At 40.8% G+C, this 13,241-nt stretch overlaps 1 protein-coding gene across 4 annotated transcripts in view; it reads left to right on the top strand.

Annotated features, from left to right (window-relative positions):
• The window catches only part of LOC109094954 (peroxisome proliferator-activated receptor gamma coactivator 1-alpha), a 41,566-nt gene that overhangs the window by 20,471 nt on the left and 7,854 nt on the right, over positions 1 to 13,241 (top strand). For 3 of the 4 annotated variants that reach the window (XM_042728705.1, XM_042728703.1, XM_042728707.1), the window contains exons 4-10: positions 702 to 860; positions 1,525 to 1,858; positions 3,410 to 3,455; positions 3,629 to 3,702; positions 9,743 to 10,775; positions 11,852 to 11,944; positions 12,948 to 13,068. In XM_042728705.1, coding sequence (XP_042584639.1) covers positions 702 to 860; positions 1,525 to 1,858; positions 3,410 to 3,455; positions 3,629 to 3,702; positions 9,743 to 10,775; positions 11,852 to 11,944; positions 12,948 to 13,068 — 1,860 coding nt within the window. The remainder of the gene's footprint in view (positions 1 to 701; positions 861 to 1,524; positions 1,859 to 3,409; positions 3,456 to 3,628; positions 3,703 to 9,742; positions 10,776 to 11,851; positions 11,945 to 12,947; positions 13,069 to 13,241) is intronic. The other variant, XM_042728706.1, reaches the window with a different exon arrangement.

Genomic DNA, 13,241 nt, shown 5'->3' with positions numbered 1-13,241 from the left:
TGTTGAAACAGCAAATCAAAGTAGATCAGTGTTCCTGAGTTGTTAATTGCATTTTTCATTACTGCAAAAAGGGAAATGCACAACACTGTCAAGCCGAAGCAACAAAAGATATGCCAAAATAATTGAATTTGAAAGTGACTATTTTAATCTGCATTTCCTCAATAGTATAAACAGTGAAAATTTAATGTCCAACATTAGATACAATCTGAGCACCTCAGAAAAATCATTGCACCTGCTCTGCTTGACATGCTGCCACAGCATTACTCTGATATATCTGATTCATAGCCTGCAAAATTAAATAATTAATGTTTAATGTTGCAGCTCACATATTCAGTCATATATTGCATAAATGTTTTTCAAAACAGGCACATGATTCTGTTGTCATCAATAAATTAGTTTGTCAACTTTGAAGATGCTTAGAGAGAGAATTCTTTGAAGACAATGCATGCAAAATTGAGCTTACAAGAGACCATATACAGAAACAGCAGAGTATGCTAACAATGACTAGGTCATGGGTTTGATTCCCAGGAAATGCATAAACTGATAAGCTGTATACCTTGGATACAAAGTAAGTTGCTCTGAATAAAGCATCTGCCAAATGCATAAGTGCAATGTAAATGCAAAAGTATTGCAGTATCTTTGAAATGTTTTTAAATTCATAGCTGTAATCCCCGTGATCTGTTTCTCTGCTCTGTTTGTAGCTGAAGAAGCTCCTCCTGGCTCCTGCTAACTCCCAGCTCAGCTATAATCAATACCCAGGTGGCAAGGCACAGAACCATGCAGCCAGCAACCAACGGATCAGACCAACACCTGCTGTTGCCAAGGTAGCTGCTCGCTGCACTTCTTGCATCAAAGGCCTGGTGTGTGAGCTCATCTGCTAGTTCCATGTAATTTTTCCTTTCTGTGAAATTATACAAATAGTTTGCTCCCTCCAGGGAGCTAAAGCTTGATTGAGTTGTGTGTGTGACGGCGGTGTCTCATCTGAAGTTACGTTACCCTTGATGATGTTCAGGACTTCTGAATGGCACCATCTCATTTCCATGAAAAAGAAAATGCTGAGATGTCTTGACAGAATTAGCATTGTTGGTCTCGTTGTCACAAAAACAATGATTTATTACCACAGGCCCAGTCATGTTGTAAACTAGAAGAAAAATGAGTAGTGATTTGAGGTGAACATCACACGTAATTCTCTCCCTTCCCCTCCACACAAACTCACACACGCACATGCGCAAGCTCTCTTTGAGGAGTCAATTTTCCATAATGACTTTGACTAGTCTGTTTCTGGAGCTCTGCACATGGCAGGGTCCCAGAGGACACCGCTGTCTCCTCCTGCTGCCTGCGTGCAGATCTTCCTGGAGCTGTCCCAAGACCTCGTAATTAAGATGATGGGCAAAGTACACTCACGTTGTCTTTTGGGAGATTAAACCACCTCTGCGCCAACCCCCCGTTCTAATCTCCCTATGTTACCCTGTTACAACCCATGCTAATTCTGCCCTCTCTCTCTCTCTGATTTCTGTTCTTTAGACAGAAAACCCCTGGAATAGCAAACCACGAGGGTCCTGTCCCAACCGGTCCATGAGACGCCCTTGCACTGAGCTGCTCAAGTACCTCACCTCTAGCGACGAGGCCTTCCAGACCAAAGCCAGGGAAGCCAAGAGCACCTGGACAGGTTGCAGCAAGGACAGGGGAGGGGCTTGCACGTCGTCCTGCTCATCTTCTTCCTCTCCATCGTCCTCGTCCACCTCCTCTTTCTCCTCCTTGTCGTCCTGCTCCTCTTCCACTGCCTCCAAAAAGAAGACGACCTCTGCCTCCCCATCATCACAGCAGCAGCAGCAGCTGGCAGTGCAGGCCCAGCGAGGTGAGAGCCAGGCAGCCGGCACGTGTAGTGTGGCTGGTGAGGGGGCGGGGAAGTGGCGGCGGTGTACTGAAGGGGGGCACTCCGCTCCCGTTGCGCTGTCCCACGGAGGTGGCTGTGGCCATGCCTGCTCCGGCGAAGAGGGGAGGCCACCAGGCCTGCAGCCAGGTGTTGACCCAGGCAGCTTGGCCGCTGCCCGCTTTATTAGGTACATGCACTCTTACTCTCTCCCGCCTAGAGAGACGGGTCATGCAGGCAGCTGTGGTCATTGCCTTGAGGCGGGCGGCTTGACTGAGGCTGGCCGTCCTAATAGGCACGTCACGGTGACCATTAGGAAAAGGAGGCAAGAGCTAGAGCACCCCATGCTCAGTCAGCTGCTCACCTCCAGGCCCAGGCCGGCCCGTTACCGGGCTCACCTGCAGTTGGCCCAGAATAAAAGGCGAGACCTACCAGACACGACTTCTAGAGTCCAAGAGAGCCACGGACACTTAAAGCGAGCTAGTCGTGAGCGCCCTAGAGAGGCACCTAGCTTACACAAGCAGGCATTTAGCGTGGCCGACCAGAGCAATCTTGAGTGTTCAGCAGAGTTTAAATTAGACCTAGAGTGCTGGTTGAGCACGCCAGTGGGCCAAGCTGGGGAGGATGTTTTTGATGATGTCATAGGCAGCCCCATGTCATTCTCACAGGGCCTGCCAAGCCCATTGTTCCCAGACTCTTTAGTTCCAGAGCTCATGCCCTCCGACTCACAAAAACAGGCACTCCGCAGGCACCTTGATGACCAAGTCCCACCAATGTTAGGTAATCATTGCTGCATCCCTGCCCTCTCTCCTTTGCCTCTCCTCCTTTAACCGCTTCCCAGTTTGACCACACACTAACCACAGCGCTAACACAAACCTTTGTCTGTAGATTAATTATAAATGTAAAACGGGGAACGCCTGCAACACTTTGAACTATCACGTCGCCCAATTTCAAACTCAGGTCTGTGCTGAAAAGCTTATTTCTCAGGCTGCCGTAATATAGCTAACTGAGAGATACTCCCTAGCTGCAGTTGGAGATGGTCGCAGCCTCAGGCAACTGTACACGCTTCCTTGACTCTTCTTTCTTCCTCTGCTTTGGTTTCAATTGCATGCAAAACATCTTCTTGTTAATTTTAGTAGCAGTATGAAACATTTGTGCCATTCTTTTTCATGTCATAGTATTTTTTTTGTTGTTGTTTGTTTTTTCGTTTTCTACTCATTCTGACTGTTGTAATGTGGTGGATCTTGTATGATGAGCTGGGGAAACTGAACACATGCCATCACTCCATCCTGCCTCACAAAGTATGCAGTCAGATAAAGACAAAAACTATGGGGTCAAGTTAGTCCAAATATTGGTTTTTCCCAAAATTTCTGTCTGGCTGGAGAGTCATCTGGCCTTTCAGCGCAGGGTTGGATTTGCTACATCATTGGTGTCACTGATTAAGTCTAAGATATTAGTTGTAGATGTGGACCTGAAATATCTTGGGTACAGTGTGAACTAGTAAATTAATTACCCATGCTCCTTTGTGTTCTGCAGCCAAACCAACCATCTTGCCACTTCCTTTGACCCCAGAGTCTCCAAAGTAAGTGAGAGAGTTTTTACACAACTTTTGTAGAGCAGACACAACCTGAACTAAAAAAACAACAACAGTGATGAGGCATTTTGTTAATTTCATTTCCATTTGTAAGCTCACACAAACACTTCTAGCACTCCATCCCTGTTCTCATATATATTTTTTTCTCTTTTGTGTTACAGTGACCACAAGGGATCTCCGTTTGAGAACAAAACCACTGAACGCACATTGAGTGTGGAGATCTGTGGAACCCCAGGTAAACAAACAGAGTTTTTGCTCATAACCAAGAAAAGAAAATGAAAATTGTACCTAAAACAGACAGATGAATGGTGCAAAAGCTCCCCCTTTCCTCTGTTTGTCTGGTTGTTAGTCTGAAATATCTTGCTGGGTGTTTTTTTATCCTTCACTAGTAAAGATAACATTTCTTTGGCAAAGGTAAATGTCTCCTACAAGCCTACTTTGATAGTTTAATTAAAGCGAAAGGTTCAAAGTGAACTGATGGAACATGGATCATTCATTGATTACTTTTTTCATTCTTTGGATGATTTACTGGAAAGTTTCACTCTTCCCCTTTGAAGAGTTAATATTCTCTCTTTCTAATTTAGACTCTAATGCTTTTTGACTGGGCAGCTCGGTGCTTCAATACATCAGAGATAAATTGTTGTGGCATTATTATTGTTTTAATTGGCTTTGCCATGCAATTTGGTTTTGCCGATATTATCTGGATCCTTGTTTTTCAGACTGTCTGGCAATTTGATTAGAGACATTAAGGTAATTTCCTATGTTTATTCTGCTATTTATGATAAGGGCCCATTTGTGAAACTGAGCCAAAACCTTTTTTTTTTTTTTTTTTTGTAATTTAAAGGGGAATATATAGAGAGAAAAAATAGTATACTTAAGCACCACTTATTCATATGTACTTTAGTATAACTAAATGTATTTGTGGCACACTGTAAATTGGTATACTTAAAGTCTGTTAAGTTAAGTCCAAAGCGGTGCTTAAGTACAACTAAAATTGTAATAAATATACTTGTGTGTTCTAAAGGTGAACTATTTTAAGTATACTTAAGTGCACTTTAAATATCCCTTCTTTTATTTAAGTTTTAAAATGCAGAATGCATTTTAAAGCATAAACTTCAAAGGTCTAATTTTAAAGCATAAACTTCAGAAAGCATTTTAAAGCATAAACTTCAAAAGCATAAACTTCACATTGATTTTGCTGACATTACAGTTACAATTTAAGAGTGTTAAATGTGCATTAACATTATACTAATAACATACTGAGGTCATACTGTCCTCTACTTTTAGTAACTTTAAAACGCACTGCAATGGCATTCAAAGTAAACTTGAAGTGTGTTAATAACATCAATAACGTGTGCTTTTAATGCAAATAATGAATCTTTATAAATTTTGGAACAGCTTTACAATTCATCTTTTACTAACATTCCCAGCAAACCACATAACTCACTCACCCGGAGAACATCAGTGAAACACTGGGGACAGACATTTGAACAATGAATGTAGTGAACACTACGGACTGGATTTGAACCTGGGTCGCTGCGACACAAGCACACTCACTTTATTAGATTATACTGTACTACTAAGTGATACTACAAGTAAATAGACATTTTCCATCGATGAAAGCACAAATTATATGGATTTAAAGACTGTGAATTGCTGAGTAGTCTTAATATAGGCACAGTAAGTGGCACAGTTCCATTTGTTGGTGGAAGAATGTGAACATGCAGAACTGCTTATGTTTCAGTGAATGCAGATTAAGTAAAACCATCCGTAACATTTCTCTGCCCGTTGTCTCTACGCGCTTCAACTCTCAATGCACTGCACAAGTGTTTCTAATGTAAAACGCAATGAAAGGATTTGGCAGTTTGTCTTGCACTACGCTGCGGATTTGAATGTGACACAGCAATAGAAATTATTTTAACACCTTTTACATTGTTACTTTTGATGCAGTTAACGTCTCTGAAGTTATTTGACATTATATTTATAGTGGTAATTTTAAGGAATGATCAATATAATTTTTAACAATTTGTTTAGTAATTCATAATATTTTGACAGGCCTTAGGTTCTGCAGTCCAGATTTCAAAGTCCAATGTTGCCATTGTCTGTACGGGACATTAAAGGACCATCAATGGAAAAAAAAGTGTGTTGGTACAGGTGCACTGGAGTGTATTAGGAATATACTAAAATAAACCCTCTGATGAAGTACGACCTATGAATGTCTTTCACCATTTCAGACAAACTAGCTATACGTTGTTTACATCTTTACTTTTGTAACTACTTTCTGTATGTATGTAAAGCTGCTTTGCAACAATGCAAAATTATGAAAAGCACTACATGTGAAGTGTGGTTAAATTGTTATAAAAGGTAAAGGTGTTCATAATTATATATATAAAAAAAGTACTGCATGAATATAAATTATTATTATTATTTTTTATAAATCAAAACATTTATTTTTATCTATACTATTTTTATACTCAACAATTAGAACTCAAATACAGTGTATTAATCATAACAGGTCAACAGAGGAGTAAATAAAAATAAATTACTAAAGTATTACTTCAATCTTTAACAAATTAAATAGTTTTATTTGCAAATTGCTCACTGTTACATTTGTGCTGCAGGCAAAAGTTGCGTTTGGAAATTCTGCCCTAACAGCACCTCGCAGAAACATACTAGATGTTTCTCTCATTTTCTTTGATTTGCCCAAAAAGAAAGTCTCATAAAAAATAATAATCATAATAAAATAATAACACAGGCTCTTCTTAAAATAATTTCATTATTCTCAGATTTGAAATACATGGTGAGACTTGTGTCTATAGCTGGAATGAGTTTCTAGACTAAAGGTTTCTTCAGAAAAATGTGCCAAGTCTGCAACACAGATTCCCAATAGTGTGCACTCTACCAAGTTCAGATGTTTAGCAAAAGTACAGCAAAACTGATTGTTGGTGAATTTCACAGCTTGTGAAAGTTATGTGAGGAGAAACTGACAAGCCCCCTTCACTGAACTGTAGCCTATATTTAGGCCGATGTTAAAGGGATACTCCAGCCCAAAATGAAAATTTTCCCATTAATCACTTACCCCTATGTCGTTCCAAACCTGTAAAAGCTTTGTTCATCTTCGGAACACAATTTAAGATATTTTGGATGAAAACCTGGAGGCTTGAGACTGTCCCATAGACTCCCAAGTAAATAGCAGTGTCAAGGTCCATAAAAGGTATGAAAGTCATCGTCAGAATATGCTCTTTAGTGTCATCCGCACCACAAGGATGACACAAAAGAGCATACACAGCATACGGTGATATGAAGAGATACAGAGGAGACCGTTGACAAAGGAATTATTGAATAAAGTCATTATTTTTGTTTTCTTCGCTTACAAAAAGTGCTCCCGTCGCTTCATATAACCCAGATTGCACATCTGATGGTAGATGGACTATTCTGACGACGACTTTCATACCTTTTATGGACCTTGACACTTATTTATTTGGCAGTCTATGGGACAGTCTCAAGCCTCTAGGTTTTCATCCAAAATATCTTAAATTGTGTTCTGAAGACGAACGGTGCTTTTATGGGTTTGGAACGACATGGGGGTAAGTGATTAATGACAAAATTTTCATTTGGGGGTGGAGTATCCCTTTAAAATCACTTTATTACAGTACTTATTAAGACACTTTTAAGGGGCGAAGGAACAAACAAATATCAATACACAGAATGTGATATAGTCTTTTGTGTTATATTCTTAGGTGAGTACTCATACAGCAGCCTAGTGATATGACAACATACAGTACAAACAATCCCCACAGACATACATAAAAATGGCCTTTATATCTACAGGATCATAGGATGAGTTGCTTCATTCATCCCTTACCAAGACAAATTTTTGGGCTGAGTGAGCATGGACATGTCATTGGGGTTATGAAGTGAGCATCCTTTTTCAAAGGTTTCATCCAGTTAGTTTATATGGGTGTGTTTAGGTCGTATTTAAAGGGTTTGTTTATTTATTTATTTATTTATTTATTTATTTATTGTGCTCAGAGAACACTATTTTGAAAAACACTTTTTTAAAACATGTTGTAGATGGAATTAAAAACCTAGCCGGTGTACTTTCTTAAGCATGAATATATATATTTCATCTTTCCCCAAATGCATTTATGAAAAAAATAGTATTTTACAAATGAATTTGTAGTGGACTAAGTTTGTGCTAGAATGTATTTAGAGTGTATTTTCAGTTAGTGTCAATCTATTTTTAGTATACTTATCATGAAATAAATATATTTTAAATACAAATAAGTATATATATATATATATATATACACATATATATATAATTTTTGTAACACATTGGTGTTGACCAAAAGTAATTAAACCCAGACAAAGTGTATGTCAGCTGGGGCTGAAACACAGCTCTTCAGCAATTCTCCCCTTTCTCACTTTCTTTCTCTCAGCATAAATCACGCAGGTAATTATTTCTGTATCCCCCCGTGCAGAGATTAATCATTCCAGGTCAATAAAAACAAAATGGCTGCCCTTTCCCTCTCACAGTGTGTCTTGGTGAATGGGCCATTTGGTATTCACTTACTACAAGGTAATGGCCCTCAGTGTACAGATTTGACCTAGCTCGAGGGTACAATGTAACTTTGGTGTTTTTGCTCAAATGTGGAATATCATAGCAGTTTAGTGAAGCTACACGTTTTGAGGAATTTTATGACTTCTGCAAGCTATTCAAGTTCTTGATTCCCTTTCTTCGTCAGTCTTTACTGACAATCATACCAGATTAAATGATTACAAGTCACTGTAAAGCCAGATGGGACTCTGAAGTCATAAAATAAATTTCCGTTGGGGTTTGTGCCATCATGACAGCAGTGCGAGAAGCCATTTTTATGGTGCTGTTGAATTAGAAAATGCCCAGGCATTTCACTGCAGAGCAAAACACCTTGACACCTTCGGAATAGCCAGCACTATGAAAGTGCCAGATTTAATACCATTCCCTAATCCCCATCCCTCTAATAGATTAACTTGAGCGGGGGTTTCTTTAATTATGGTATCATATGACACCCAGGTCAGTCTGTGTTACGCTCCTTGCATGGCGTTTTAAGATTACCATGGGGATCAGTTCTGTAAGCTTTTAATAATAATTCGTTCAGAGGTCCCTGCGTAATTCACACCCTGCCAGAAACAGATGAGAGAACCCACCGGTATACAGTATGATTAGTGTTTGTATCCATGTGTATTCATCATGGCTGCCTTTGACTGAACAGAGCATATTTATGTAATGCTATGTAATGTAATTTATGTAATGTAATGTAAAGGCGATAATGGTCCTTGGTTTATGACCCTGCCTGCATTGTATGCCCAGATGGTGTTTGATTGGTGCAGCAGAAGTTCCTTTGGCAGTGCATGCTTTCTTTTCATAGCTCATTGCATTGGCATAATGATAAATTTAGTCATGGCCACTGTTGTTTTGTATGCCGAATCAGGCTTGTGCCCGCTGCAGTACTGTATCCATTTTGATTTAGTGATTGAGGCAGATTAAGAGAGAGATACAGTTAAGGGGGACATTCTTTCAACTAACCAGTATTTTGTTTGAAATATCAGTTTCAGGATATGGTCATAAAAGAAAGTGGTCCTGAAAAATATTCCAAAAATGACTGTAGTTTGAAAAGAAAAATAATTTATCGACAGGTTATGTGTCATAATGTGCAACTGGATCAGGAAAGCAGAAAACCGAGAGATGTCGAAATAGAATGAGAGAGGGAGAAGTAGAGGAAAATAAAGAGGAACTACCTCTGGTTGTTTGTGCAAGTGCATTAACCATGCCATAAAGCAGCACATCTCAAGACTTCCCATATAAATGCCATCTGTTGGCACATAAATCTGTCAAGATGGCTGGGGGTTCATGAGGAGAAAAGGTGGCAAAGATGAAGAGAATGATAACAGCTCCCACATCACTGTGCTTTCATCGCAGTCCCAGGAGTACAGCATTCATGCATCTGTCGAAAGCGCCTGTATTATTATAAGATCTGACTGTTAACTTTCTAATGAATTAGGACTGGAGGAAGTTTAATTGAGTAGCTCTGTCTGTATCACGGTGCAATCTGAGGTCACATAAATCTGTCAGGGTTGCAATAAAATGCGGATAAGGATTAGGTCTAAATGAAAGGGAATATTTTAATCAGGCTCAAGAGCGTGCTCATTCAATCACTTAGAGACAGACTGAGCACTGTTAAGGAACGGGAGGGATCTCGTTTGGTAAATCTGTTGTCTCTTCTTCCCTCCAGGTCTGACACCACCTACCACGCCTCCTCACAAAGCCAGTCAAGAGAACCCTTTCAAAGTATCACTCAAAAACAAGCTGTCTTCATGCTCTCCCTTGGCCCTGACAAGCAAAAGGCCCAGGCTGAGCAGTGGGGGCTCTTGCCCTCAGCCAACCAGCGGCTCTATTCGGAAGGGCCCAGAGCAGACTGAGCTCTATGCCCAGTTGAGCAAGGCCTCCTCTACAATGCGCCTAGGGGGCTTGGAGGAGCGTCGGGGCAAGCGGCCCATGCCCCGCGTCTTTGGCGATCATGACTATTGCCAGTCTACAAGCACAAAACGAGACAGTACCACCATAGCTGCAGCGGTAACTGGGCCAATGGAGGGCCGGCATGTGGAATGTAAAGACTCGAACATGCCGACCTCCTCTACTTCTACATCTTCATTGTCTTCTGCCTTCCCTTCATCTTTCTCCCTGGCCAGGCAGCTTCAGAGCCTTTCCTCCAAAGCTCAGGAGGCTTGTCCGGACACGGATGCTCACGGACAGGACCGCGACTCCACTTTGGACTCCAAAACGTCTACAGATGGCAGTTCTGCTGGCAGGAAACTACTTAGGGACCAGGAGATCCGCAAAGAGCTCAACAAGCACTTTGGAAAGCCTCAACAAGCCTTCTATAGCGGGGTAGTGGGAGAGCAGAGGGGCATCCGGCCTCTCGAGGACAGTGACTCTGGGGACGAGTACCCTGGTCTTCTTGATGATTACATACACCCAGGCCTGCCTGATTTTGAGGACCTGGAGGTAGGCCGGGAGCGCCTGCTCTACTTGGGGGAAGGTTCTCCACTAGAGCTGCTCCTCGAAGGGTCGCCCTCCAGCTCCCCTTCCAGCAGTTCATTCTCATGGAGCTCCGTCTCACCTCCTTCCACTCAGCTCTCCCCACAGCACCTCCGCTGGCCACGCTCAATCTCCCGCTCCCATTCCTCATCTCATCACAGACGCAGATCCCTCTCCAGGTCTCCATACTCCCGCTCCGAGTCTCCAGACAGCAGTTCTCCGTCTTGGTAAGTTCTGGTGTGAGACTTCCACCTGTCTCAGAAACAGGTTTATCTAGCTATCTTTTTGGACATGAATCCACGTGTCTCAGCAGGAGGGGCTGTAAAGAAGGTAAACATCTTTCTGTGGCTGTCATTGCGATGAAATGCAAGTCTGGGTCTCACAGCATGGCCAGTGAAGTCGTTACGGCTGATTTTGCACAACCAGAGAAAAATTACGTTCAACACACAGTAAGCGTTGGCTTTGAGAGACATAAGATAAAATGAGCTTGGAAGATAAACAGTATTTTAGGTGGTAAATTGCTCATCTAGACACTTGCTGTTACACCAAATGAGCCATTCCAAACCTGAGTTCAGACATTCGCCCTTTATTATAGCAGTACTTTTTATAAATCGCAGAAACACCTTCAGAGGAATTTTGGAGTTTCATTTAGAAGTTTTTCATCTCTCATCATTCGCAAACAGCGTGGATGACAAATAAAGTCCAGCAGAGTCATTTCTTGGGCAAACAAGCTTGTGCCACTTGAGAAACTTATGGAAGTCTCACATTGTTTCCTCAACAGACTTTCATTCTTTTAGCTTGAATTTTAGATTAATTTCTCTCCAGCACTCTTTGATGGGGCTCTGTTGTTTTTAGTAGCAGCTGTTGTTTTGCTCGACAGCATTGCCCGCTCCATCCCCGTGAGATGAAAGAAATGCCCAGTGAGTGAAGTCCTGGACAATTTAAAGTGGGTTACATCTAGACAGCATGCCAGAAAGACAATATTTACAGTGCCTCCTTTTGAGATACATAGCGATTGTACTGATGAAGGAGACTAAAACCGGAATACAGAAGATTTCTCCAATTTTATACCCCCCCCCCCACTTTACAAACATCTAACTATACGTATGATTTTAGTCACATCAGCATCATTTCCCCCTTTTTATTTTAGCTTATGCCTGTCCATTTTAGCTTATGCCTGTTGTTTAAAATTATACATGCATTTCAATTGTCTGTGATCCTTTAGAAGTAAAGACAATGTTCAGTGTTCAGGCTTGGCTTCCTATTTTCCTAAGAATTTTGTTGTCTTTCTGCTTGTACGTAGGTCTCCTCACAATTTGGGCGATAGCACTTTTATTCCCAGGATTTATAGAAGCCCTCAGTCCCAGGCTCATTCTAGTTTTGGTCAGAGACCCAGGTAAGCGTTTGCGCATGGCAAATACTGTTCCATTTGTTACTCTTTAATATACTGTGCATGTATTATGTGACACTTGCGCTAGAAAAAATAATATATGCTGATATTATAGACCTGTTCATGAGACAGACTTAAATAAGTGCTGCAAGATAATTTACTGTGTCTGCAATACTTTCAGAGTCTGTCCTTATGCAAAGGAAGCAAGTCACTTGCTGACTCTGTCTAATTGATATGATGAGTTATGATGATACATCATTTCAAGGCCCTAACTTTTCAAACTTTTACAATAAAGCTTTCGTTGGCAAGAGCATCTTGCATTAGGGACCCACTACCTCCCAGCTACACCTTATCCCTGATGGTGCTTTAGTTCGCTCATATTGTGCTTTTACACCATGTTGCCTCTGTTGCAAATGGCTGTAGAAAAAGTTGCACTTTTTGGACGTAAAGTTCAAACTAAGCAAAAAGTAATGGCATGTGAAGTTGTGCTGACAGACACAGCTGCCAAATTTCTGCCATATTCCCTTAAGAGTCCCACCATTGGGAGCTGTAACCTTTTGCGATGTAATGAGACATCTTATTAATGTGTTTGTTTGTCTTCCACGCTAAGAAGAATGGAAAGCAGTCTGCTCTGAACAAGCTGATTCCCAAGGCCACTTGAGCAAAACAGCAAACAATACATCTATGTTCTCAGAGAGAAAAGTTTTATTGCTCAGTGGTTGCTCTTTCACAGCTCAGAAGACTTAATGAAGTTCTCAATTATGTTTCAGTTATGTTTCTTCTACAGTTCCTTTGGAAAAAAAATAACACTTAATATTACTGGGGACTTTTTCCTCAGAAAAAAAAATATCTGAGAAACAGGAGACCTAAACAAGTATCTCCATCTGCTCTCTAATCTCATCTTGGAGAAACAATTCAGATACTAAAGATAATCAGTTTTTTTTTTCCTCTTATAGTTGCGTTTTTAGAAAGAACTTGACATTTTTTTTTTTTTTTTTTTCAACTGCAGGTATGACAGCTATGAGGAATACCAGCATGAGCGTCTGAAACGGGAAGAGTACCGACGTGACTATGAGAAACGAGAATGTGAGAGGGCTGAACAGAGGGAGAGACAAAGGCAAAAAGCAATAGTAAGTGCACTCACCTATACTTTATTTAGTTATTGAATGTTTCTTCAACTATGGACACATTTATATCCCTGGGGTTGTTTTTTTTATTTTTTTTTTTTATTAAAGCTTACAGGCTTAAACTCTGAATAGAGCCACTGGTTTGTTATATAAAGGGCATATAAAACTTAGATTTT

This window comes from Cyprinus carpio, chromosome B7 (genome assembly GCF_018340385.1).
Source record: "Cyprinus carpio isolate SPL01 chromosome B7, ASM1834038v1, whole genome shotgun sequence".
NCBI lineage: Eukaryota > Metazoa > Chordata > Actinopteri > Cypriniformes > Cyprinidae > Cyprinus > Cyprinus carpio.
The sequence above is the reverse complement of the archived record's forward strand: the minus strand, read 5'-3'. Positions and strand labels throughout refer to the sequence as shown.